The 26593-nt window shown below is 37.6% G+C and overlaps 1 protein-coding gene across 5 annotated transcripts in view; it reads right to left on the bottom strand.

Annotated features, from left to right (window-relative positions):
- Positions 1-498: 498 nt before the first annotated feature.
- KCTD3 (potassium channel tetramerization domain containing 3) overlaps positions 499-26593 on the bottom strand; it is an 81922-nt gene continuing 55827 nt past the window's right edge. For all 5 annotated transcript variants that reach the window (XM_077759405.1, XM_077759412.1, XM_077759427.1 and 2 more), the window contains 9 exons: positions 24207-24322; positions 17422-17509; positions 17183-17299; positions 14505-14675; positions 10928-11083; positions 7416-7512; positions 4150-4334; positions 3928-4066; positions 499-2261 (listed from right to left, as the gene is read on the bottom strand). In XM_077759405.1, the coding sequence (XP_077615531.1) occupies positions 1703-2261; positions 3928-4066; positions 4150-4334; positions 7416-7512; positions 10928-11083; positions 14505-14675; positions 17183-17299; positions 17422-17509; positions 24207-24322 (1628 nt within the window). In that variant the 3' untranslated portion in view covers positions 499-1702. The remainder of the gene's footprint in view (positions 2262-3927; positions 4067-4149; positions 4335-7415; positions 7513-10927; positions 11084-14504; positions 14676-17182; positions 17300-17421; positions 17510-24206; positions 24323-26593) is intronic.

Below are 26593 nucleotides of genomic sequence, written 5' to 3'. Positions count from 1 at the left end.
ACACTTAGGCATAGCAGGGATAATCTGCTCAAGGTCACAAAGTTCAGTGACAGAGTCGACTCAAAACCCATGTCCTAACATGAAGGTTCAAACTCCCATAAGTGAAAGAGATAAAAAAAGATTTGACTCAGTAACCCGTGGTATAGTGGGTTGCCTTTCTTTGGGGTTTTACTCTAGAATAGTCTACCTTCCCCCCTCCCCCGGCCTTTTATGCTTGTTAAAGGTTGGGCAAATACTCAAAACTTCTTTCATTTTCTTACTTGCCCCCAAAACTTTTACAGGACAGTGATAATGAGAAAGAAGGGTATGGAGAGAATTACAAATCCATAATATGGAAATTATGTTTGGCCTAATATTCTCCCTCCATGATAATGCACGTTAGCTTTACGTTAAGTTCTCCCCGCCCCTCCCCTTTCTCACTGCAGGGAGAAGACATGAACAAACTCACGTAGGTTTACTTCAAACAGGCTTTCTATTCCTTAAATAACAGAGAACACATAGTCTTAATCATTTTTATTAGACTTAACTGATAAATAAATACAAGAGGACTTGTGAAATCACTAGCAATATAGTAAACTTTAAAGGATTTATTTTGGCTTCACTCACTTAATATTTCTTGGAATGGGAATATATACATTATTCACCAATAAACGCTTAATGCTTTAAATTTACAATTACCCTATTTGCAGAAACTTGAAAATTATGCCAATTAAATGAAAAAAAGTACAAAAATTTTTTTGTTCTTGCAATTCAAAATATATTTTAAAATAATATTTTTACAGCAGCCAAAACCTTTAACCAAAAATTGAGAATTGCAGTTTCACACGCTTAACAAAATGGCAATGTTCTAACTTGATTATCTTCATTATTAACAGTGGGGGGAAAATATGGTGGATCCTAAATAAAAGAAGGCAGACTAACAACTAGTATGGTTTCCCTTCCGGGCACTCAAAGCTCGGTCCTGGATTATTATTGTTACTTCACCTGTTCAAACAGACACCCCTCCAACTTTAAAGGAAGTTAAAAATGGATGTTTGGTATTAACATGGGTGATGCTTGCTAAGACTTACGAACTCCAAAAATGAGAATCAGATAATGATCCACAATTAAAAAAAAAAATACCCCAAGGGACTGACTACTATACAGTGTTATCTGGTGTTCAACATCAATAGTGTTTTTTGAATTAGATGATATTTTTTCACAAACGTAGCACCTCATTAAATATCTGGTAAACACTTGGCAATCACAATAAGTGCTAGGAGACTAAGTTCCAAAGAGAATTAATGGGAGTTGCTTAACATGACCTTGCAAGCCAGACCTCAAGCATTATGGGGGTTAGGAACGCACTGCTGGTCCCTGTGCCCTCAGAGGATGCTCGGATGTGGGCACCATCTTAGTCAGACTCGGTACTTTGCTTCCAACATCCAGAGAGTAGTGAAATATTGAAATGGACTTACTTTTTTTTTTTTTTTTACAAACAATCTTGTTAAATGTACTTGTAAAACTAAAAAAAAACTTTCCAAAAGGTGAAAAGAGATACAATTATTTTATCTCCTTACTCCAGGTAATTTCTGTTTAAAAAGATACTGAATGAACTCCAGTTTTAATTTGTAAAGTTTTGGTGTAAAAGCTAATGTACTGAAATCCAGTAAAGTTTTGAACTTTCGTCTAAATTAACAGAACTATTCATTCTGGTAAGTTTTCACAAGCTGTACTCTTGACCCGAAGAATCACTTTTCTTATGCCGAGGAGATGGCGTGGTCTTTGTAGGAGACGGGGACGCGGTGCCTGGGGAGTCCGTTCCTCCATCCGAAGTACTGGGTGAGGACGCCAGATGCGGAACTTTCTTTCTTCCAAGGAACCCTCCTCCTTCAAATCCCCCTTTCTTCCTTAACTCCACTTTATTTTCATTTTCTTCTTCTGATGACCTTTTCTTAGATTCTAGACCTTCAGCTACTTTATGCACTTCCAATCCACTATCTGGTTCTCTCAAACTTTTCGTTTCTGTTCCAGGAGACTTTCTCTCCGATACACTACATTCCCCTGTTGCCCGCTGTACTTCGGCCTGTATTGGACCCAAGTTACCATTTTCAGGGACAGCTCGTTCTACATTTCTGTTCAAATTAACAGTCTGGAAGTCCCTGTAACTGTGAAAGCTCTCTGTTCTCCTTGCTCTTGCTAACAAAGGACTCTCTCTGTAAGGCCTAACGGAACCATAAGTAGCTGCTTCGTGGATGGTTTCATGGTGCTGGAGCTGGAGGCTGAAATACAGTTATTATAAAAAAAAATTACAGTTCAGATAACTTTCTGGGATTTTCAGGGGCACATCTCATTAATTAAACTATAAGGAAAGGATATTATTTAAGTATATAAAGAATGCATATCTTTATTTCTATATATAAAAATGTACTTATTAAGTACTCTATATTATGGATTAGTATGTGTGTATGTGTGTGTGTGTGCTTATCAAATTACCAATGCAAATAATAACATACATATATTCAGTGAATCTGAAATTCTGAATAGCTGAAAAAAGCTGGGAGGCGGGGGACGAAACTTTTAAAACCTATAGGGAACCAATATAATTTAGTATTTGGTCCTGGGTTCAAATTTTGGAATTTTTAAAAATGTGGTAACCAGAAGATAAACGACGCCACTGTATCAGAAGTACAAAATAACCAAATGTAAGCTTTGAGAGCTGACGTAATCACTTTAATATTTCCCTAAGGCTACAGGAACAAAAATTCCATACACTATTCAAGGTGACATGTGCTTTTTCTAATTTCCTTTGAATGAACTCCTGATCACATAACAGGCATCCAAATTGGTAGCAATTCACAAAGTTAAAGGGAAAAAATATTTTTAAAAAATGTTTTTTTAAGTTTATTTATTTTTGAGAGAGAACAAATCCCAAGCAGGTTCCATGCTGTCAATGCAGAGCCCAATGTGGGGCTCAAACTCATGAACCGTGAGATCATGACCTGAGTGGAAATCAAGAGTCAGCCACTTAAGCATTTGAGCCTCTCAGATGCTCCTGAAAAAATATTCTTCTATGAAAAGAACCAGATATGCCTGCAGGTAAGAAATTTAGTAAAATGTTTTAAGAAAACTGAGTATCAATCAAGTCTGAATTAAAGATATGCCTCGACGAGGATGTGGAGAAACAGGCACCCTCCTACACTGTTGGTGGGAATGTAAACTGGTGCAGCCCCTCTGGAAAACAGTATGCAGGTTCCTCAAAAAATTAACAATAGAACTCCCCTATGACCTAGGAATAGCACCGCTGGGAATTTACCTAAGGGACACAGGGGTGCTGATGCATAGGGGCACATGTACCCCAATGTTCATAGCAGCATATTCAACAATAGCCAAAACATGGAAAGAGCCTAAGTGTCCATCCACTGACGAATGGATCAAGAAGATGTGGTTTATCTATACAATGGAATACTACATGGCAATGAGAAAGAATGAAAGCTGGCCATGTGTAGCAATGTGGACGGAACTTGAGGGTGTTATGCTGAGTGAAGTAAGTCATGCAGAGAAGAACAGTTACTGTATGTTTTCACTCATATGTGGAACAGGAGAAACTTAACAGAGGACCATGGGGGAGGGGCAGGGGAAAAATAGTTGGGGAGAGGGAGGGAGGCAAACCATGAGAGAGTCCTCAATACTGAGAATAAACTCAGGGCTGATGGGGGTGGGGGAGAGGAGAAAATAGGTGATGGCCATGGAGGAGGGCACTTGGGATGAGCACTGGGTGTTATATGGAAACCAACTGGGACAATAAACTATGTTAAAAAAATAATTTAAAAAAAAAATGCCTTGAAAAATGATGCTTTCAACAACTATGTGATTACAATATCTCAGCCAATTTTCCCAAAAGCAATCAATTCAACTACTCATACGATCCACAACTCTGTACCCTACCTAGAACTTGATTCGCGGAGACGGCTGTGCTGAACCACAGAAGTGGCTGGACTGATGTTAGGAGTAGCACAGCGAGATGTGCTCAGGTCACACTGATCCAGTAACTTGAGTAGCTCTTCTTCAGTTGGACCACCTACGTCTAAGGAAAACACACACTCGTTATCATCACTTATGTCAGAAGCTGATCACCTTGTGGACAAACAACTTTCCTCATGGACCTACCCTTCTCTTCACTTTTGTTGACCATATCCATCGCGGTGGTCAGATCCCACATCTGAATGCTGCCGTTTGTGTGGCCTGTGAACAAGTAGCGCCTTGGCCTTGAGCCCATCCTACTGGAACCCTCACATTCTCTCACTGTAAACGAGGATATTGTTGTACAGTCAACAGCCTGGATCTCACAGATTCTGCAAAAGATATTGTATAGTTGTAAACCATGGGGACAAGTAACATGTTGTAATTCAGAGTTTTGAAATTAATTGCTTATTAGCAAATTGGAGTTAAATATTTTATATATATAAAACAGATCTCAGAAGTTCAAGACAAGTCACAGAAATAAGATTCAAGCCTTGTTTCTTTGAGTCTAGAGAAAAGGCTGTTATAAAACAACATATTTAAATAATTATGAAATAACACAAATAATTTAAGTCAACCTTAAAAAAAAAAAAACTCCAGGTAAAAACCTTGATGGGAACGAATTCCTTAAAAGGAAGCTACAAAACTAAAAAGTTACAAACTAAAAAGGCAGAAACAAAGCAAGTAGGTAAGATACTGGAAAAGATCTTGAGATGTCATTTAAAATGTATGTGCAAATTAAAAGTCTGAAACCAGAAAAAAAATGTACAGTTGTATGGAGAGGTCTAAGTAGTATCCTCCACTAAGATAAGATTCGTAACTTTTTAAAACAATCTTTTTAACTATTGCATTGGTTTCCATAAAGGATAAAAGAACCTAGAAAGAACAATTATCAGTTATCATTTACATTTGACAAATAAAAAAATACAAGGACTAATGTCAGCAAATAATTTATCAAAATCGTGTAAGAGTTGACTGAATTATGCTTGACTGAATTTTTTACCCCAGACTACTACACAAGGAGGCATCTCAAAAAAAAAAAAATAATAATAAATAAATAAGTACACAAATAAATAGTACCAGGCAAATGCAAAGTCAGAAAGTAAAGGAGGAAGGGGAAATACCATTCTTATCAGTGTGAGAAACACGGAGTACGAAGCGCAGCTGAGCTTCCCGGCAAACACGGCAGAAGACGAGGGAGAAGGTTACGTACTGGACACCCGCATCCAGTGAGAGGCCATCCTACTCATTCCCTACCTAAGGGAAAAGCTTTCAGTATTTCACCACTGCGTGCAAAGTTTACTAGAACTGGTTCTGTAGGCATTATTATCAGATTAAAAAACTTGTCCTTTATTTTAGGCACTAAGATTCTTTTTTTTAAGCCATAAATGGGTGTGGAACTGTCAAATGGTTTTCCTCTTCTTAATGCAGTGAATTATGTTTATTTTTAATAATACCTATAAACTAATATAAATATTTTTAAAATCTAAATTACTGTTTACATTTAAATCAAAATAAATCAAAATATAAACCTATGTGCTTGAAAATAAACATGATTTTTTTTGTTTTTCCTGTGGGCTAGATTCCTTAGAATTCCTTCTTCTTTTAAATGCTGACAAGGTACTGCCCCTGCCCACTTGAAATAAAACCTTTTCATTTCACTTCTCAGTATCAAAAATCTGAATGACTTAAACAAAAGCTTTGCTTAGCATCAGCCTCATAAGGGGATTTTTTTAATGTGTATTTATTTATTTTGAGAAAGCTGGAGGAAGGAATGGTAGAAAGAGGGGGAGAGGGAGAGGGAGAGAGAGAGAGAGAGAGAGAGAGAGAGAGAGAGAAGGAGGGAGAGAGAGAGAATCCCAAGCAGGCTCCGTGCGGTCAGTGCAGAGCCCAATGATGGACCTCAAACTCACAACTATGAGATCATGACCTGAGCTGAGATCAAGTCAGATGCTTAACCTACTGAGCCACCAGGCACCCTATAAAGGGCTGGTTTTCTATTTAATTCTACAAAGTAATTTCTTTTCTTTTTATTTTTTTTTAACATTTATTTTTGAGAGACAGAGAGGGACAGCGTGAGCAGGGGAGAGGCAGACAAAGAGGAAGACACAGAATCCGAAGCCGGTTCCAGGCTCTGAGCTGTCAGCACAGAGCCCGACAAAGGGCTCAAACTCACAAACTGCGAGATCATGACCTGAGCCAAAGTCAGACGCTTAACCGGTTAAGCTGCCCAGTCACCCCCAAAGTAATTTCTGATTATTTTTATAAGTACAACTCTTCCTATGGAATCATGAAGTTAAAATTTACCGAATTTGTTCTGTCATGCAGAGACTGTAGATGATAACACCCTGCTACTGTTTAATATAACAGAAGAGGGAGGACGTGAGAACCGAACAAGGAAAGGAAATACATTGTTAGAGGATGTTATGCAGCAGTTGTAAGAAATGTTTGGCAGCATCTTCACTAATATGCAGAGAAAATGATAAATCAGTGATTTATAATATTTCTCATGATAAATTTTGATCTCTAACTACATTAGAGGCTTCTAATATACTTTCCTTAAAAAAAAAAAAGTGACAAAAGTAGTTTAGAACTTAAAAATCACGCTCTAGAATCAATTCATTTAACAATTGCTGATGACTATATGCAAAGAATTTTGATGGAAAGAAAATTTATCATCTCCAAGAGTTTATTCATTAAAATATTAGGAAATGACAATATGCTGAAGAGTAACAACAGCAGTAGCATTAGTAACATTAGTATGAAAATCCATAACCTCCCTAATGACTACTAATACGAATTCTACCTTTTTTACTTGTTTGGCATGCAAAAATTTTTATTTTTAAAGAAAAGAAATGTACAGCTCAATATGTCTGAGGTTTGACTATACATATATATATTTGAAAGATGTACAATTTCAGTCAAATGTTAAAAGGGGAAACTAATTTCTATTGGGCATCTGTTAGTGTCCAGGCCCATGAAAGGTATTCCTTACAAAAATGAGTTTTTAACTCATTGTATCTTATGACATCCTTCCAAGGTAGCTGAACATTATTTTATAAACAAACTGGCGGCTGAGAGAAACAAAGTGATAAACTGAATTTATACAGCTAGTAAGAGGAAGTGCCAAAAACAGGATTTAACTCAGATGTCGGCCATCAAATTCATGGGTTCTCACTCTGTTACACACCCATCCTTCTTAATTATCCACAGGATCAGTGAAATAAATAAATCCTAGAGGAAATGTACTAAATATACTGTCTTAATTTAAGCTAAGAAGATCACAAGATAATGACTAAACTTCTTTTTTCAACAATCTGCTTCTGGTAGTGCTTTTATCAGTGTGCCAAATTACATGTTTGTTTGTTTTAAAACATAAGTGACTTCTGAAAACAAATAAAGCCAAGTTTTACCTTTTCCCAGTAGATGAGAGTCTTACAAACAGTTTGTTGGTGATGGGAACAACTTTCTGGATAAACACCTGTTGATCATCTCGTTCTCCAAAAGGCCCTTGGGTCAAATAACAGACAATGTCAAAAGAAGTTAACTGAAATCCACTGGTTTCACTGAACAAAAGACATGTCAATACTAAAACAAAAAAGCACTTTTCACACCTGTCAACACATGACCTTTAGTCCACGTCCAACTCAGACAGAAAAAACAGTGCTGCACATACTCCAACTCGCAGTAATCATTTTTAAAAGAACTATATAATATTTCAAATTTGATTTTATGCACTAAGGCTATTAAAGCTGAAGGCATTAGTCTGCTGAAAATGCTACATTTACAGCACCAGTACAAGATCTGTTCAAATACAGGCTCTACATCTATTATCTTTCAGAATGTGTGCCATTTCTTACAGCTTTAGAAAACGTACGTATAAATAAAATTACTTTATGTATGAATTTTACTCTTTCTTGAAAAGCTAAATGCAAAATCTTAAGAAATAAAGGGTAACTTTCTTAAACAGAATTTCATTGGGGCGCCTGGGTGGCTCAGTCGGTTGAGCATCCGACTTCAGCTCAGGTCCTGATCTCACGGCTTGTGAGTTTGAGCCCCGCATCAGGCTCTACGCTGACAGCTCAGAGCCTGGAGCCTGCTTTGGAGTCTGTGTCCCTCTCTTGCTGTCTCTCTCTGTCTCAAGAATAAACATTAAAATAACAATAATACATAAAAAAATAAACAAACAATTAATTAACTAGAAGAAGCCTATTGTATCCCGCGTGGTTTTCAATCTAAAAAGAAAGATTCGACTATTTTTACTTTCCTGTACTTGGCAAAGCAGGTAAATGGCTCATATATTTTAGAAAGATTCTGAAAGACATTACAAAAAGTGTGTTTCATGGAAAACATAAAAACTAGTAGTTCTTGTTTCTCATCATTCTCATTAGCTAAAATAATACCAACTCATTATTCACAAAAACTATGTGATGTAGGATACAATTTCATCTTAAATGAATCATACCTAATTAATAAATGGGACAATAACATCTTGATTAGTCAGCAAATACTTACATTATGCTTACTGTGTGTCACAGTAAATGCTCTGCATGTAACTCATTTTAATCATCACACGTAAGAGATACATTATTATGATCTCTAGTTTACAGATGAGTAAACTAAGGCACCAAGAGATTACTTAACCAAAGCTCTCAGAGGTCCTACCTAAAGGAACTGGAGTTTAAACCCAAGATGCCTGGCTCTTCACTAAGCTATGCAGTTGCTCAGCTACTCGACAATTTTCTGAAGTCTAATTCTATTGAGATGAAATGAGAGTCCTCATTTAATAACCCATAACCAAAGTCAAAATAGCGATGATGGATAAAATAACTAGGAGTAAGGATTCTGGGACTTTTCTTTTTCTCAAACTATCTTCGTATGAGTTGCTTACATAGCTTAACTCTTTGTGCCTCAATTCAATTACCCACACTTCCCCTCCTTAAAGTTTCTCCCTCTCCTCTCTCCAAATTGGCTCCTTTCCTTCAGAACACAAATATCCTCAGGTGTCTCCTATCTTCAATGGGGAAGAAGAAAGTAGGGAGTCAAAAAGATGGACTTTGAACTTCTAACCAGCTCCACTACTCCTTTCTTTCACGGCTGCCTCCAGTATTCATTACTCATCTGCCGCTGCAATCGGGATTCCACCCATATACACATGCCTACAGACGCCGGGCTTTCTATTCTGTTCCACTAACCTGAATGTCCACCTCTTAAGAAATGTTTTCAAATGAGAACTATAAAGGAAAAAAAAAAATCTCCCTGCCCTCTTTCAAAGAGTTCACAAGGCTGCTGTAGTTTACAGGCCTGTTTCCAAACATCTTTTCGTTCCCGTTATCCACGTTCCGCCTGGCCTGACGCCCGCGTCTCCACTCAGTCCCATGTGCTCCTACTCTCACCCACGTACCACCAATCCAGGACCTTCCGGACGTTTTCCAAACTTGCCAGGTAAGACTTTAGAGCCTTACCCACCCTTAGTGTCTCAGTTCAAACACTGAGACCTCTACTAAGTGTTCTCGGTTTCCATCAGTGTTAAGTGGGGGATAATATCTACCTCAAACGCCTGTCCAGAAAATGGAATGAGCCTGTGTGTCCCCCAACACCCAGCATGGGGAGCAGCACTATCGCCCCTTGGTGCTTCTGCCCCAGGCAACTGTTTGCTTTTTGTTTCTACTGGTCACCACACTGTGACTGGAGGTTCACTGCATTTTTGTTTTTTAAGATTTCTAATGCTTGGGGCAAAGGTACTCAATAAAATTCTGTGGATGCTACACCTCAAACCTGTACAATGTTACTGTCAATTGTATCTCAATAAAACAGGCAAGAAATTTGTTGATGAGATAAAACTAAACTTCCAAGGCCTAGATCACAGAGATAACTGGGTCACAGAGCAACTGTTAAAATCAACAAGGCTGAGCATTTCTTTTTCTAAAAATACTAAGACTGTCATAGTATAATTCTCTTAAGTAGCTTTTATTTTTTTAACGGTAACTATTTTTGAACTCTTTACTGTAGGAGCATATTCTGAATGAACATACATTTAAATGTTTCACATAAAAGAATTCTAATAAAACAACTCTAATGTACTCCTATCAGTGCTAGAATTTCTGCTTATAAAAAAAAATGTTCAAAAAGGCACGAGTTAACAAATAGGTCCTACAGACCTATTACATACAATGAAGACACAACGTACAGACTCTTCCAAAAAGACAAAGGTCTGTCTCCGTGAAGACTGCAAATGTTTGTATGTGTGAGAATCCACATACACATGTGTCGTATGGTGTATAGAGGGACAAGTCAAATCAACTTTATGTACTTTTTTGCTGAAGTCAGACCATATCAATGATGATATGCTTATTATTTCCTGATGGCCACTGCAATGCAATCAAAAGAGTTAGCACATTACACCACCAGCCCTGTTCTAGATTCAAATTTTATTTTCAGGGGCACCTGGGTGACTCAGTCGGTTGACCTACATAATGATCTCGTGGTTCTTGAGTTTGAGCCCCATGCAGGGCTCTGTGCTGACCCCTCAAAGTCGGGAGCCTTCAGATTCTGTGTCTCCCTCTCTCTCTAAAAATAAATACTAAAAAAATTATTTTCAGGTTACTAGCAATGAAAGAAACTAACCTTCAAGTTTCAAATGTGCACAGCTATCATGGCTTTTAATCATCAACAAAAGATTCAGAAAGAGTATTTAAAAAAGGAAACGATAAATAGATGAAAACTTTGCTCAACTTTTTAAACAAAAAAATGCTATAATTTGTGAATGTATAGAACTAAGTAAGAAAACACACTAAATTTCTGTTTTAAAAAAGTAAAGTGAAAAACTATTTGAAACTCATTTTTAGGTTTCTATCTACAGTCCGCGTACTACTTCTGCACTGCCCACCAAGTATCTGAAAACACCCCGAAGTGTCCAGCCCACCTATGTCGTTTCCAGAGGAATAGCTTCCATGGCTTTCTGTCTCCTCCAGAGACAATATCTTGAATGATGCTAAAGGAGTGGAACCTGGCTGGGTAGAGATCATTCCTCTGAATCGTGTTACTGTCCATGTCCTGACATGATTGTTATCCGCACACACTAGGAAAGAGAACATAAAGAAGTTGTTCAATAGATATGTAAGCACCAACGGTACCACTTTCATAAACTCATTTTAACTTTTTAAACCATGATCTATATTGAATAGATCAGAGCACATTTTGAGCGACAAATGACATCTTTTATCCTAAAATTATACTTCTTTCTTTTCTGTTGGCCATGCAAACATAAGGTATGTAAGTAAATCTATGGGTCCTTAGAAGAGTAGCACGTAAAGTATAATTGGAGAAAAGGTTTTTTTTAAAAAAAAGGCATGCAATATAAAAGATGCTATTCTGTTCTGTGGCTAAACTGCAGAGTAAACGAGTTACCCAGCTTGTTTTTTTCAACCATAGAAACTGCTTCTGTTTGTGTTACTTAAACATTAAACAACCTACAACCTAGATCAGGAGTTATTGAAAATTTATGGACACAAATTACATTTGTCAAAAAGCTTATTATCACCTACTCATAGTTATAGTAAGGAAAATTAAGATAAAGTTAAGATCTATTTTATATAAGCAGTCTGCACTTAAAAAACATACTCCAATTAGTTTTTTTTAATGTAAATAATATTAAGTGGATACATATTAAGATATATCTCCTACCAACTACCCTACCTCTGCTGTTTCTTGATCTGAGGAACTGGAACTACTCCTTTAGAAAATACAAACCAACAACTGATACTGTTAATGCACACACACGAAAAATGTACTTTTGTGGCATGCCACTTTCTTATATATACATCTTTCTCACTGGGTAAAATGCCACAGTTGCATATTTTAAATAAAACTTTAGAAATTTAATTTTGACAAATAGCAGTAAAAATTCCAAGTATACAGGTGTTACTTATATAACAAAATTCTCCTGTCTCAGGGTGTCAGTTTCTGGTGAGAAGGGAGACACTTAGTTCTAGGCTGCTTTATCAGCTTCATGGAAAATAATTTCCTATTTCACTAATAAGGTTACTAGGATTTGGAAAAATACCTTAAAAAAAAAAAAAGAAAACATCTTAAGTACTTTTAACTGATTCAATAGGCAATTATGGTTACTTTGTTAACAATAACCATTACAGTTTTATTTCAGACAGGAAAACTGACTATCGGGAAAAGACTATGAATACATTCATGTTGATACCACCAGGTGGCAGAATGATGTAACTGAGCACACAGAAAATACTCCACATTTTTAGCTCAACTGGACATTTTTCTTGACAAATTTATTTAAATTTAAACCTACATGAAATATTTGATGTTAAAATGCAGATTTTACAATGCAGTTCTCTGGCGTCACATCCCGCAATAACATCATCACCATCAAAATAATAGCAATTACTGCTGAGTCTAAGTGTGGTCATCACAATAACCTGGCAAAACCATCTTATTTTCTCACAGGATCAAATTACCTCATTTTACATAACATTTATTCAGCATCTTTCATGTGTCAAGAAGTATGCTCAGGGCAAGCTTCTGTTACTGTAAAACTTATATTCTACAAGAGAGAGACAGATGATAACCAAGCAAATAAAAAGAACAAGTGCAAAAGTTCTGCAGCATTTCTAAGAAATCGGAAAACCAAAGGGTTAGGGCATTGTGAGCAGTAAGAAAAGTGACGTGAAGGGTAGGGAGGAAAAGAAGCTGAAAAGAACACAGGACTCATAACAGGAAGAACACTATGAGTTTACTAATACTAGGAAGCCACTGGGAATCAGACATGGTTCACATTTTTAGAAGATCTTTCTGGATGCTATGTGCCATAAAAAATATGTACCATAGAAAGGCAAGACAGACGGGTGCCTGGGTGGCTTAGTTGGTTGAGCATCTGACTCTTGATTTCGGCTCAGGTCATGATATCACGGTAAGTGGGATTGAGCCCCACATTGGGCTCTGCGGTGACAGCACGGAGCTGTCTCACTCTTCCTTCCTCTTTGCCCCTCTCTCACGTACGTACACACATGCTCTCTCTCTCTCAAAATAGATAAACATAAAAAAAAAAAAAATAAGTCGAGCCAGAAACAGACAAAAACTGAGCTCAGTGATCTAGCGGAGAAATAAACTGAGCTACCAAGTTGGCAGCAATGGACGCCAAATGATCAGATTTGTGACATATGTTGAAGCCAAGCTAAAAGGACTTACTGATAGATTACAGGTCTGTGTGGGTGAAAGGAAGGAATCAAAGGTGATTTGTGGGTTTTCAGCTTGATGAGCAGATGGTGATACTGTGTACTAAGATGGCTTCTGAGAGAAAAACCAAAAGTACCATTCATCCAGGTTAATTCTGATATGTCGATGACATGTATGACCAGAGACAGGCACCGGATATACAAGTTTGGGGCTCTGCAAATGGTCAAAGTGAAAAAGTCTGGGACTCACTGGCATATAGATGAGAACACTCACTTCCTCAGGAAAACTACAGGCAAGGAAGAATGGAGAATCTAGGAAAGAGCTCTGAGGCAATCCACCACTTAGTCACTGGACAAAAGAAGACGAACAAGCAAAAGCATGAGAAAAACTCTTCTCTTCAGTGAGGCAGGCAAGTTGCTTTATGAAAGTCTAAAGAGGAGACTGATTATTTCAGGGAGGTACAATTATACTCAAAATAACTAGACTTTATACTCCAACAATTAAAGCACACTCATCCACCCATGCACCCACTCATCCGCCCACCCATCCATCCATTCATGGACAAGGTACTTCAGCTCCATTTAGAGTTTACTCAGAATGTAGATCAGGGGAAGATGCATCACCTTTAATATTACGTAGTCTTCATATAAACAAACTTGATAGATGAAAATGATGCTTATAAAAAGTTTAAGTTAGGCAGGAACTGATCTACAAAAGATTTAATGTAAAAGCAATCTCTACAGACACATATGACTCAAAATTAAATTAAAATGAAGCCTTTTAGAAACCATCATACGAAATGAACCTCGTCAATGGAATTTTCCTCTGTGATCATTATACTTTGTCACATTCCCTAAGCTTACAAATCTGTATCATTTTTAATACAGTATCTAATTAGTATCTACATTAAAAAAACTTTATGACTAAGAAACAACAAACTCACAGAAATATAATTCTCTTCAAATAATCTCTTTGTACATTCTACTAGTTTTTAATATTTTTAGAAAATGATCAAACAAATACACACATAAATCTACAACTTTAGTTTTAAATCTTAAGAAAATATAACCAAATTTATATAAAATTCATACTTGGAAAACTTCTCTAATCCATCTCAACAGTATTATGATCAATATTTTAAAGTAAACATGCCATGAGAACAAAATATTAGAATAGAGAATAAGTAAAAGATACGGTTAACTCTTTCCTAAATTTACATATACATACATTCTTTCCATTTGTAAGAGTCTGGAAAATTACCCACAAGGCAAGGTGGTACATGAGCACACTCCTCACTTTACCTGATACAAGATGCTTCTCCGACAGCATGATTTTTGTAACAGGACTTCGGTGAACCGTGAAAGTCTGAAACAGCTGTGGGCCCGACCCTACCGTCTCTGGATGCTGAACAATGACTCGCACAGCTCCGGAGCTCGTACCGTAGGCGATCTCAATCCAGTTACCAGACACACCTGCACGAGGTCAAAGTGGAAAGGCGGCGTATCAGATGAGGACAGAAAGAAAACTGCCCAGTGATAAAAGAGGCAGTGTTTTTCTGAGTCCCCACATCCAGCTCAGCCCAGAAGCCCTAAGACCTCTCTGCCTAACTTCAAATCATGATTTCCTTTACCTCATTTCCTAACCCTCACTCCCAGATAGATATGTTCACTTGTCCCCTGGGCTGTATTTTATGCTCTATCACAGCAACTGTAACATGCTAACTCCTCTATTTCCAAGTCTATCTATCTCTATTTGTTACTGGCAGAGACTGAATCACAATCATCCTTACAGAGTGCCTGAGACACAGTAGGTCCCTAATAAATGTTTAAAGAATTAGTAAATCTGACATGCTAAGAATACCACTGATACAACACAGTATTCTTAAAGCAATATTCCATATTATTTCTAGTCTAGACGACCATGTGTTTTACTTCTATTTTTTAAAATTTTTTTCTGATTTATTTTGTGAGAGAGAGAGAGAGAGAGAGAGCATGAGCAAGGAGGAGCAGAGAGAGGGAGACACAAAATCTGAAGCAGGCTGTCAGCACAGAGCCCAAAGTGGGGCTAAACTCATAGACCACAAGATCATACCTGAGCTGAAGTCAGACACTTAACTGACTGAGCCACCTAGGCATCCCTACTTTTACTCTTGCTAGATTATTGAATTTTCCTTGAATAATCACATAGACACTGTTTAACAGATTCAAAATATTTAGCTCTAAAACAAATACACCCATAACATTGCCTACATCATACTTACTATGGTGTCTCTTCTAATCATGTACAGCTCATCATGTCAAGTTCACCTGTAGCTTTTCAAACAAACAAACAAACAAACAAACAAAAAAAGTGTCCAGGGGTGCCTGGGTAGCTCAGTCGGTTAAACATCTGACTCTTGATTTTGGCTCAGGTCATGATCTCATGGTTCCTGAGTTTGAGCCCTACAGTGGGCTCCGTACTGACAGCACAGAGCCTGACTGGAATTCTCTCTCCTCCTCTCTCTCTCTCTCTCTCTCTGCCCCTCCCCTATGTTCTCTGTCTCTCTGAAAATAAATAAGCATTAAAAAAAAAAAAACAAAAAAACTAAAAGTGCCCAAACTCTACTACCTATTTAAAGACAGAATGGAGTTCAGTGGCCTCTATACTTAACGTTCACAAATAGAGAACCTCTTAGCTTTGTTATTCTTCCTGACTCACCAAAACTATCTGAATCAAAAAAGAAAAAACCAAAGGAAACACTTCTCATAACCTAAAAAGTGACTTCATTCTCCCCCTGACACTGCAAAAGAAGTTTTCTCCTCCCTTTTTAATTAGATTTTTAAAATGTACATCTCATTCTAGAGCAGAGGTGAGCAAACTTTCTGTAAAAGGCTGGCTGGCAAGTATTTTAAACTCTGCATGCTGTACAGTCTGTCATCAGCACTCAACTCTGTCGACTGTTGCCCAAAGGCAGCCAATGGCCATATGTAAGACTATCAATAAAAAGGGCAGTTTGCTGACCTATTTTAGCATAATAGTTGAAGTCCTACTACAATTTAAATCAAAATCATCTGCATAAATTAGAATATTTATTTCACATTAAAGATGATGATTTCTTTCAATGAATTCAATAAAATTATGATTTTATACAAGTAACACATTCAACTCTATTAACATTACTGGACACACGTTAGTATTTTCTGGAATTCTTTTCATTATAGATAAATTTTCAATTTCCAATTATGTTTGTCTTTCAATCTATAATATAAAAATAGAAAAATTCTTAATTAAAAAAATTTTTAATGTTTTATTTATTTCTCAGAGAGAGGGGGAGATACAGAATCTGAAACAGGCTCCAGGCTCTGAGCTGGCAGTCAGCACAGAGCCCGACGCGGGGCTCAAACCCACGAACTGTGAGATCGTGACCTAAGCCGAAGTGGGATGCTTAACTGACTGAGCCACCCAGGTGCCCCTAAAAATTCTTAATTTAAAGATTTGTTAATTTCATTACGATAGTCTTTAAAAGCCAATGAAAGCTACAGATACTAAACATAAAATAAAATGTCTTTTCCCATAACTTAAACATTTCCCAGGGAAACAAGGCAATATCCAAAAGAGATTAACAGTCTAAGAGCCCTCTTGTTTTCAGTTGAAAAAAAATGAAAGCTTCTAATTTCAAAACAAAATCAGCTAAGGGTAAACAGGAAGGTAAATGTGCAAATCATGTTTTTAATAATCAATACTGTGTCAATACTGTGATGATATGACTTAAACATAATTCAGAAGAAGAAAAGTTCTATTCCCACCTCAGCTTATGCTTGTTTAATGGTCACGTCTAACCTCAACATCTAACAAACATGAACTGCAGACTAGTAGAGATGATACTCTTAGAACTGCAGCTCTTAGAAAGGACTGGATTGGTTTTAGCATAATAAACCAATAAATAAACATAATTCTCAGAAACTGTCAAGAACTTTTCAGAACGTTGCCATGTACTAACTTGTTTTGGGTGTGAGGTAAACGCTCAGTGCAGTAATGGCATCATTTGAAGGGTCGTGATAAAGCTCGGTTACAAGAAGATCATTATCTTTCATTCGCAAAGGAAACTTCTGCATATCTAAAAAACAAAAATTTTAAATAATATTAAAATAGTGCATCTACTTAAAACTAAAGGAGGCAATACTTTATTTTTAAAAACTCAGATAAAATAGGACCAGGGTTAAATGCCCATAAGCTTACCGATGTAATATATTGATCCATTGTTACATCCCAAAAGAAGGAATGAGCCAGCAGTGTCATAACTAGTTATAGGAACAACATCTTGAACCTGATGTAGGAAGATTATAACCAGATGTTAGATATTAATTATAATTTGTATTTACTGCTCAATTTCCTTAAAGTTTAGATGCTTTTCACAACAACAACAAAACTCACTAGGGGCTCCTGGCTGGCTAAATCCATAGTGCATGCGACTCTTAATGTAGGTGTTGTGACTTCAAGCCCCACAATGGGTGTAGAGATTACTTAATGAAATTAAAACAAACAAACCACTAATATCTAATTTAAATAGGGATTAGAAAATTACTTTCTTTAGTTCCCACAGGGAACTGTGAAGAACTGTCAACATAGTTCCTTTTAAAGCTTTAAAAAAAATTATTTGCAACAGCAGCACTTTCCTATCAGAATTCCAATGGATTATTTCTTTTCTTTGCACAGGCTGTGAGCTCAGAGCATGCATTAAAGCTGAAGGCATAATCTGACAAGATTCCTTCCTCCTTCTCTCTTCTATAGAAGAGATTAAATGGCCTACCCAAATTCATATAGTAAGGCACAGAACTAGAAAACAGACTGATTGCCAAATAGCACTTGCTCCCTCGATAATTTATCACCATGTCTTTGACAAGGTGGTATTCTCTATCTTCATTCTGTTGTAGACCTCTGTTTCCTAGGAAATGGCAAGACAAAAAAGTTCCTTTAAGCTTTTGTGTTTTCAAGTACTAGAATATAAAAATCAGCTTCCCAAGCAAATCAGTCTAGTTAAAAATTAGTAACTGCCTGTATTTGCACTACAAGAAAAGGGCACAATTTTACCAGAAAACAAAGCAACAAACAAAAAATATTTTTTAGAGCAGTGGCAATAAGATCAAAATGAATCTTCCCTATGCATAGCCAGGTGAGAAATGCACGTGAAACTTTTCACAGATGACATCTAAATGAGCTATTTCTCATGTATCAGGTATTACCCGAGAGAATGAGTAACTGGACTGGATAAGGGATGTGAGACATCACTTGCTCTGTAAGAGCTTGCAAACATGAGGACAGGAAAGGAAAACAAGATAATCACAGTGTGAGAGGCACTAAAATAGAGTGTGCAACACCAGAGAGCAGGGAAGACTCTCATCTCAATCCCAGTGTGGGGAAAAGGGCAAAGATCAAGGAAAAGTTAGAGAAAAGAAGTGAAGCATGAAAATCAAACAAATCAAGTATGAGTTAGGCAGAGGAAGGGCCATGTCTAACCAAACGGTAAGTATATAAGTACATAATTTGGATCCCTTCTAAATAAAAGGAACAAATTTAACCAAAAGCTGAAAATTGGACATAATGACTCCTCTAAAGCTGCCTGCACCTGACGCTAATTCCTGTATGAACCTTCTGGTGTCGTGTCCTACAGGGAAATATCTCAAAGATTCAATCACCATCCCCCAGCCCCCACCCCTGCACTAAACTCAGGTCAGGGTTTCTGTTTCATCAAAGCCAACAAGTTATATAGCAGGTAAATACTGAGAGCTTTTCAGTGATAAGAATAAAGGCATCTGGAGAATGGAAGGAAGGCTGCCTTAACACCAATGACCAGTTTTCTCATACCAAGTTCGTTTTTTTAGTTCCAATACTCCAGGAAGAACTTCAACCCCTACCCCAAAATCTTCGGAGTAGGGGGATGGGGACAGATAAGGGCATGAGATTCTTCACCTTTTAGATTCCCTTATCAGTGAAAGAGTGGCTTCCAAGTCACATCCAAGGCAAACATTTCTACCATTGGTTCTCTGGGAAGGAGGGCTCTAAGATTAGAACCTTCTACAACCTCTTTTTCTGCAACCCTTGATCCAAATCCTGCTTTTCCTTCATGTCTGCCCCTCAGTACAAGAGGAACAGAGAAAGCATAGGAGGAGTAAGGTTACAGAGGAGTTAGGACTGAGTTCTTCTCTCTGAGAATAAGCAAGAGTCAGTCATTCTGTGGCCTCCTAACAACTTCACATTAAGAACCTGAGAAACCATACTGATTAATGTATTTGGTTCAGTCATGGTGGTCACAAATCTACAATGGAAGTGGATTTTCTCTCCTAATGTAGGAAACGATTATCATTATTTCTATGTACAAAATTAAATGATATACAACTTGAAAATAATGTCTTAAAAAAATATCAATCTATGTTCTCAAGTACTACAAGGGCCCTAGAATCTTTCAACCACAATCTCTACCTAGATAATCATTTTTAATAGTATTTTTTACCCTCATCCATTACTTATTTAGATTTACCAGCCTATCAGTTTCTTTGCTGATGTGTATTTCATTCCAGTGTTTCCCCTTCAAAGTATGAATATCCTGATTATCAAAGGGTGTTTCCTTAATGCCTCTTTCTTTGAGTCACTAAGCAAAATTTTTTCTTTTTTTTTACCCAAATCAGATACAATGCTTTTATAAAATTTTCCTTAAATTTTTATTGAGGCTGTCATAATAAGAGTGGCTACACGAACAAAAATTTCACAACAGCTTTTAGAACTTACACACACACACAGTCTTAATCATCTGATTCAAATACTTCAAATCAACTTTGAATATACAACAGTGGTCCTGCATACTTTGTGTGTTATTCGCGGGCAGAACTTGCTAAAAGGCAAATGAGAACCTACTCCACCAGCGCCATAGCACTCGGGTCAGCCTGGGGTCCGAACTGTCTGGGGGAGGTCTGCATTGCAGATGCTGAGACTTCATTACATGCTATCTCTACACTACAGAGAAATTCATCTGTTTGGTTTATAAGGCTTGTTTGCTGAATGCTCAACTTTCCCAGGGTCTTCCTGAAATGTAGAAACAAACCTACTTTGTCAGATACGGTTTTCAATTCACGCATGTACCAAGCAAGAATCAGGTTTTACATGGGACTAAAAGCTTAAGAGGAAAAAAAAAAAAAGGTAATAAAGAAGCATGTTCCTTTAAGAACCCAAATTTATGGCATAGCTAGTATAGCTTCCTCCACCCACTAAAAGCTCAGATTTGACATAATTTGTCAAATCACCTACGTGAAAGCAGACCTTCCGTGCATGATTAAAATTCACATTCCTCTTTACAGAAAAATCACCAGCTGAAGAATCTCTGATGGACTTTCTTCGACCTACGCTTCAGAGGCACTGAGACCAGCCCTTTCCTGCACTCCCTGGCCCATCACTTTTACAGTGACAACGGTCACAATACCCTTTGCTGTGCCTATATGGAAGGCCTACTCTAGCTAATATTTTTTTTCCCCACAAACAGGATTTCCATCCCTCATCTAACATAAAACCTAATTTTCTCTGATTCTAACCCTTTTCATTGGAAGTCATTCATTCTCCGACCATCGCACCCGTGTCTCAGGGGCCATAAGATCTTAAGAATGCTGCTCCACAAGCTCAACTCATCATGACATTCAACCATTTCTGCCCAGACTGGAACTTCCAGATCAACCCAACCCCTCTAATGGGGATCTGGGCTCCTGGGTCACAGGTTACTTCTATCGTATTCTCTACTACTATCCTAGCATCTGAACTGATAATCCTTACAGTTCTGAGCCCTATTTCCAATACTTTCATCTTCAAGTCAGTTCAACATAATGATCACGGAGAACTGTCCCAACTCCAAAATCTTAAATTAAATCTTTGACCTCAATTTCCTGTCTTCCCAACAACTCTCACTCCTGGTAAGTCATCGATCTGCTTTAACATCCCTCTAGTCCACTGACATTCCTGCCTCCTTCTCTGTCTTCCTGGCACTTCCTTACTTCTTGATCTCATGATTTCAACTACATTGTCATCTTTATGTTTTCTCATCCCTTGATGTGTCATATCCACTTTATTACCTCTCCGATCCTGGACGAGACCAATACTGTTTTCTTTTCTCTTGCTCCTATTTATTCCCAGTACTGAGCACGAATGCAGAAACTCACATAGTTCTATCACCCAGGTCCACTACAAACGTACAATTTATAATCTCTGCAGTCCTTGATACATACTACCAGTGCCTTTCTCTTCCAATGAATTTATGTTCTTTAATATTCCATCCTTACTCTTCCATCAGGGAAGGAAGGATCTCTAGTCTCTGTTGGGTGAAACTCTCTAAGCTGTTTTACATGTCTTGTACTCTTGACTTCGATGGACCAAAAACCATCTCCGTTCTGTCACCCTTCGTGTGCTTTCTTGGACAACTTCCCTCCCTGACTAGAAGCATGCTCAAGCTTCTCTCATCCTAGAGAGAAAAATAAAACACTGAACATCTTTTCTACCACCTAGCTTTGATTCTCACACACTTTGTTTCCCTGCTTTCCTTCACCATCAAACTTCTTGAACGCTAACTCTGAATGTGCTGTGTCTAATCCCTGATCCTTTGATTCTTCAGTTCCCAAAATCTGGCTTTCCCCAAATAAAACCTAATTAACATATGTCTGCAAATCATATCCTAGACTAATGTTATTCTCAATCATGTATGTTCCTTTGGCTCTTGGTTTCCTTATCTTGTCCGCTTAAATGTTAATGCTTCCAACACTTCTAACATTTTTTTTCCTATGTACATCCTCTCAACAGAAAACCTTATCAGTTCTTATTTTTCATTTACCACAGAAGCGTTGTGGTTTCTAAAATACTTCTTTCTAGCCCTTTCTTTCTTCCTGAATTCCAAAGGGGTACTCCCAAATGTGTACTGAACACCTGCCTTTTGATGCCTATAGGAATCTCAGTAAACATATGTAATCAATCTAATTATTCCTCACACTGTTTTGCACCATACTTGCTTCCCTTCCTATGTTCCCTGTCAACTTATTACTATCCACCTGACTGTCAAAATTAGGAATCCAAAACTAGAAACACATCTCCCTCTCTTTCAATTTTCCACACCTAACCCAGATACCAATCCTCTACTTTTAGAAAGGCTTATGAAATGCTTTTCCAATAGGCCCATCTTTGCCATCTGTATCAACACTGCCTTTAGTCAAATCTCTCTGCTTTTTTGCTAGATTACTCCCCTGATCTCCAGCCTGGCTTTCATAGCAATTAATACTGTTACCTTCCTAAAACAGGGATCTAACCATGTTACTCTCTGCTTAAGTCCTTTAAGACTTAAGACTGTTCTCTCCTTCAGAACCAGGCATTAACTCTTTTATAGTTACCCTTTTGTTCCTCTTAAGAACTTGAGATCATTTAGCTTACCATCTTCTCTGTACAGGCTACACATGTTCACAAAGATCTGAGCTTTACTCAGGAAATGAAGTTAGCCTGGACTACTGTTCCCAAAGAGTGGAAGTTAAAACATTTCAAAATGAAACGTCAGACCACAGTTTAAATAACTCATTTTCCAAGATAACCTAACATTTTTCAAAGCATAATCAAATCTGTATCTAGAAGTAAATTTGCTACTATAAATAAAATCAGTATTTTATGTAATCAAAAATAGAAACCAAAAAATGGGTAAAGGATATGAATAGGCAGTTCTCCAAAGAAGACATACAGATGGACAACAGGTGCATGAAAACATGCTCAATATCACTCATCATCAGGGAGATGCAAATCAAAACCACAATGAGTTATCACCTCACACCTGTTAGAAGAGCTATTATAAAAAGAAAAAAAAAAACAAGAAATAACAAGCATTGGCAAGGATGTGGAGAAAAGGGATCTCTTGTGCACTGTTGATGAGAAGGCAAATTGTTACAGCCACTATGGAAAACAATATGGAGGTTTCTCAAAAAATTAAAAACAGAACTACCATACGATCCAGCAATTCCACTTCAGGGTATCAGAAGTAAACAAAATTTCTAACTCAACAGGCACCACCATATTCCCTACAGCATTATTTAAAAAAAGCCAAGATAAGAAAATAGTCTAAGTGTCCTTCCATGGTTGAAGAGACAAAGAACATGTTATATATATACATATATATATATAGGTATACACACACACACACACATATATATATTGGAATATTACTCAACCACAAAAAAAAAAAAAACACAAAAAACCTTGTCATTTACAGTAATATAGATGGACCTTGAGGGCATTATGTTAAATGAAAAAAATCAGATGAAGACAGACAGATTCCTATGATTTCACTCATGTGAAACCTAAAATCAAATAAGCAAACAAAACAAAACCAAAACCAATCAGCACATACAACAATGGTACTTGTCAGAGGCAGGGGGTGAAGGGTGGGCCAAGTGGGTGAAGGGAGTCAAAACATAAAAGATAAGGGGCGCCTGGGTGGCTCAGTTGGTTAAGCCTCCAACTCTTGATTTCCGCTCATATCATGATCTCACAGTTCAGTTCAAGCCCCTGGTTCAGTTCCAGCCCCGTGTCAGGGTCTACACTGACAGTGTAGAGCCTGCTTAGGATTCTCTCTCTTTGCCCTCCTTTGGTCATGCNATTAAAAAAAAAAAAAAAAAAAAAAAGCTAACTTCCTCTCTCTCTGCTCCTCCCCAACATGCACTTTATAGATGTCTCTCAAAAATAAATAAATAAACAAATAAAATTCTCATAACAAGAAAATTCTGTAATTGCATTTGGTGAAAGATGTTAAACTAGACTTACAGTGATCATTCTGCAATGTACACAAATTATCAAATCATTATGCTGTATACCTGAAACTAATATAGCGTATGTCATTATACCTCAGTTAAAAAATAAGTAAAACAGACACTATGAACTCCACAAAAATGAAGTCAATGCATAATCAGCATGGGTTTCAGAAACACTGTCTGTAATATGCTTTAGTGAACACTGACCTGCCAGTGCTGAGTGACAGCATTCCACACTCCCACTTTCCCTGTATGACTTGTAGCCACCAGTTGGTTACCAATAAAGAAGAGAGCATCTACAGGAACGCCAAGGCTGAACACTCCTTAAATGATAATAAAAAAATAAAGAGGTTAAATAGTCACTATGTTTAGAATTCATCAAAACTCAAATAAGAAACACCTTGAGCATGACTAATTTAAATGTGTTCTCATTTCCGTAGTTGCATACTAGACCCTTCAGGGATCAAAAACAAGAAACCTGGTACGCTCGTAAGCAGCTGCCCTAAGCGGCCATACCCTAAAACACCGTGTTACCTGAAGCTGTGGTTCCCACACTTGGTTGCCCATCAAAATAACCAGTGTATTTAAAGTGAACAAAATAAAAAGAATCCTAAGATTCCTCCTAGACTCACTGAATCAGAAAACGCACTACACCTTTATAAAATCTGCATGAGATTTAGCTACAGCATGCTAATGACTGGGGTTTTTAGGAGCCACTGATCTGAGCACAGACACTTGGCAGCCTCACCTATCTAGAACATGTCCAGAAATCTGGACACACACACACACACACACACACTCGGGGTGGGGGGGCAGAAAGAAGCAAGAAATCTTACTAAAACCATTCATGCCTTTACTCAAATTATCTTAAACTCCTTGTCTCTCAGCACTGCAGATCTCCATTTAATTCATTCAACAGGCATCATATCAGGCCGTAGGATTAAACACATGAAATGACGGGATATTACTGGATACTTAAGGTTTAAGAGAGAAAAAATGCAAACAACCAATTGTAACATACAACAGTAACTGCAGGATGTAGGCACACAGGATCAAGTAACATCCAGAGGAACAAAGGAGGGGCAGGATAAGAAAAGAGGCTTGAAGGAATTTTTAGAAAAGAAGCCCTCTGAGTTGAGTTTTTTTAAAAGGTAAATGGTTCATCGAATGGCAGTTGGGAGGGGAGGGTGGGGAATGGGCAAGCCCAGAGAATCAGAGAAAGGGGAAAGAGAGGATGTAGGCACGGGAGGCTGTAAGAAACAAATATCCCACAATAACAGCAAAAGAACCAAAGATATATAAAGAATTCCAGGCTCACCTTGGTATGGCATTAGGGCCCTTTACAGTTGTTTCTGGATGATATATAACAGCAGAAAAACATGATGCATAAGGCTTTGATGATTCATGGGAAGAAACAAAGCAATTAACTGCAACTTCAGCATGTACCGAAAGCATAAACCAGAAAAGGTAACTGATTTCTTTTGATTCTTACACCAGTGCAGGGTATTTCTCTTTCTGTTCAGAACTGTGTACTACATACAAGACAAAACCAGCAACAATGAATAACACCTTGAAAATTCTTAACCAGGAGCACTTGGCTGGCTCAGTCGGTGGAACGTGCAACCTCTTTGTTTTTAATAAAGAGATAAAAACATTTTTAAGTAATCTCTCCACCCAGTGAAGAGCTCAAACCCACAAGCCTGAGATCAAGAGTTACACGTTCCACTGACTGAACCAGCCAGGCACTCCAAAAATAAAATCTTAAAAAAAAAAAAAAGAAAAGAAAAAAATATTCTCAGCTGATTTTGAAAAAGCCAGGGACCTAGGAGGAAAAATGATTTATCCTAGACAAAAAGAAAAAAAAAAGTGGTAAGTATTGCTAAGAGTGTCTTCTATATGTTTTTAATTTGTATTGTAAAAATATGTATTTATACACATGAACGTACCACCTCAAGCCAACCAGTCAACCAAAAAATACTCCAGCAAAATAAAATACAACACACACACCCAAAAACTTCTCTGACCAGAAAGGGCTGAGAAATAAACCTGCCACTCCAGAGCAGAAAATCACCATTTCACACACAATTTTAGGAAGTCCTTTACTTTTCATGCCAAACAATTGTTCAGAAGATGTGAAACCAACTATACTTCATACTATGGGCCACTTGAAAGGTGGAAATAAAAACAAGAAAACCAACTAACATCGATTACTCTAGAGAAGGATGAAGTCAACAGAAATCAAGGAAGACATTCTGAATGCTCTCCAGAAACCCAAAGTGTCACTCCTGCTTAGGCACAACCACCTTGGCCACTATCCACAGGGAAGATGAGGTATAAGTAAAGACAAGCTCCTGTCTCAGGGGACCCTTTCAGCAAAATGCTGCTTAGAGCAGCAGCGCCGTCTTACACAAGTTATAACAAAAGGAGTTCGACCACTGCAAGAGCTCGGTCATACTGGCCTGTCCTGGACAAGTTTCTTCGGATGCTGTTGTCGAGTTCTGAAGAACACTCGTAATCATAAGCGGTTTCCTTTCCTGGACGTGAACGTATGTCTGCTACCACCGCCCCTACCGCACTAGCCTTTGCAAACTAGG

The sequence above is a fragment of the Crocuta crocuta genome, unplaced genomic scaffold (assembly GCF_008692635.1).
Source record: "Crocuta crocuta isolate KB4526 unplaced genomic scaffold, BGI_CrCroc_1.0 scaffold556, whole genome shotgun sequence".
Lineage (NCBI taxonomy): Eukaryota > Metazoa > Chordata > Mammalia > Carnivora > Hyaenidae > Crocuta > Crocuta crocuta.
The sequence above is the reverse complement of the archived record's forward strand: the minus strand, read 5'-3'. Positions and strand labels throughout refer to the sequence as shown.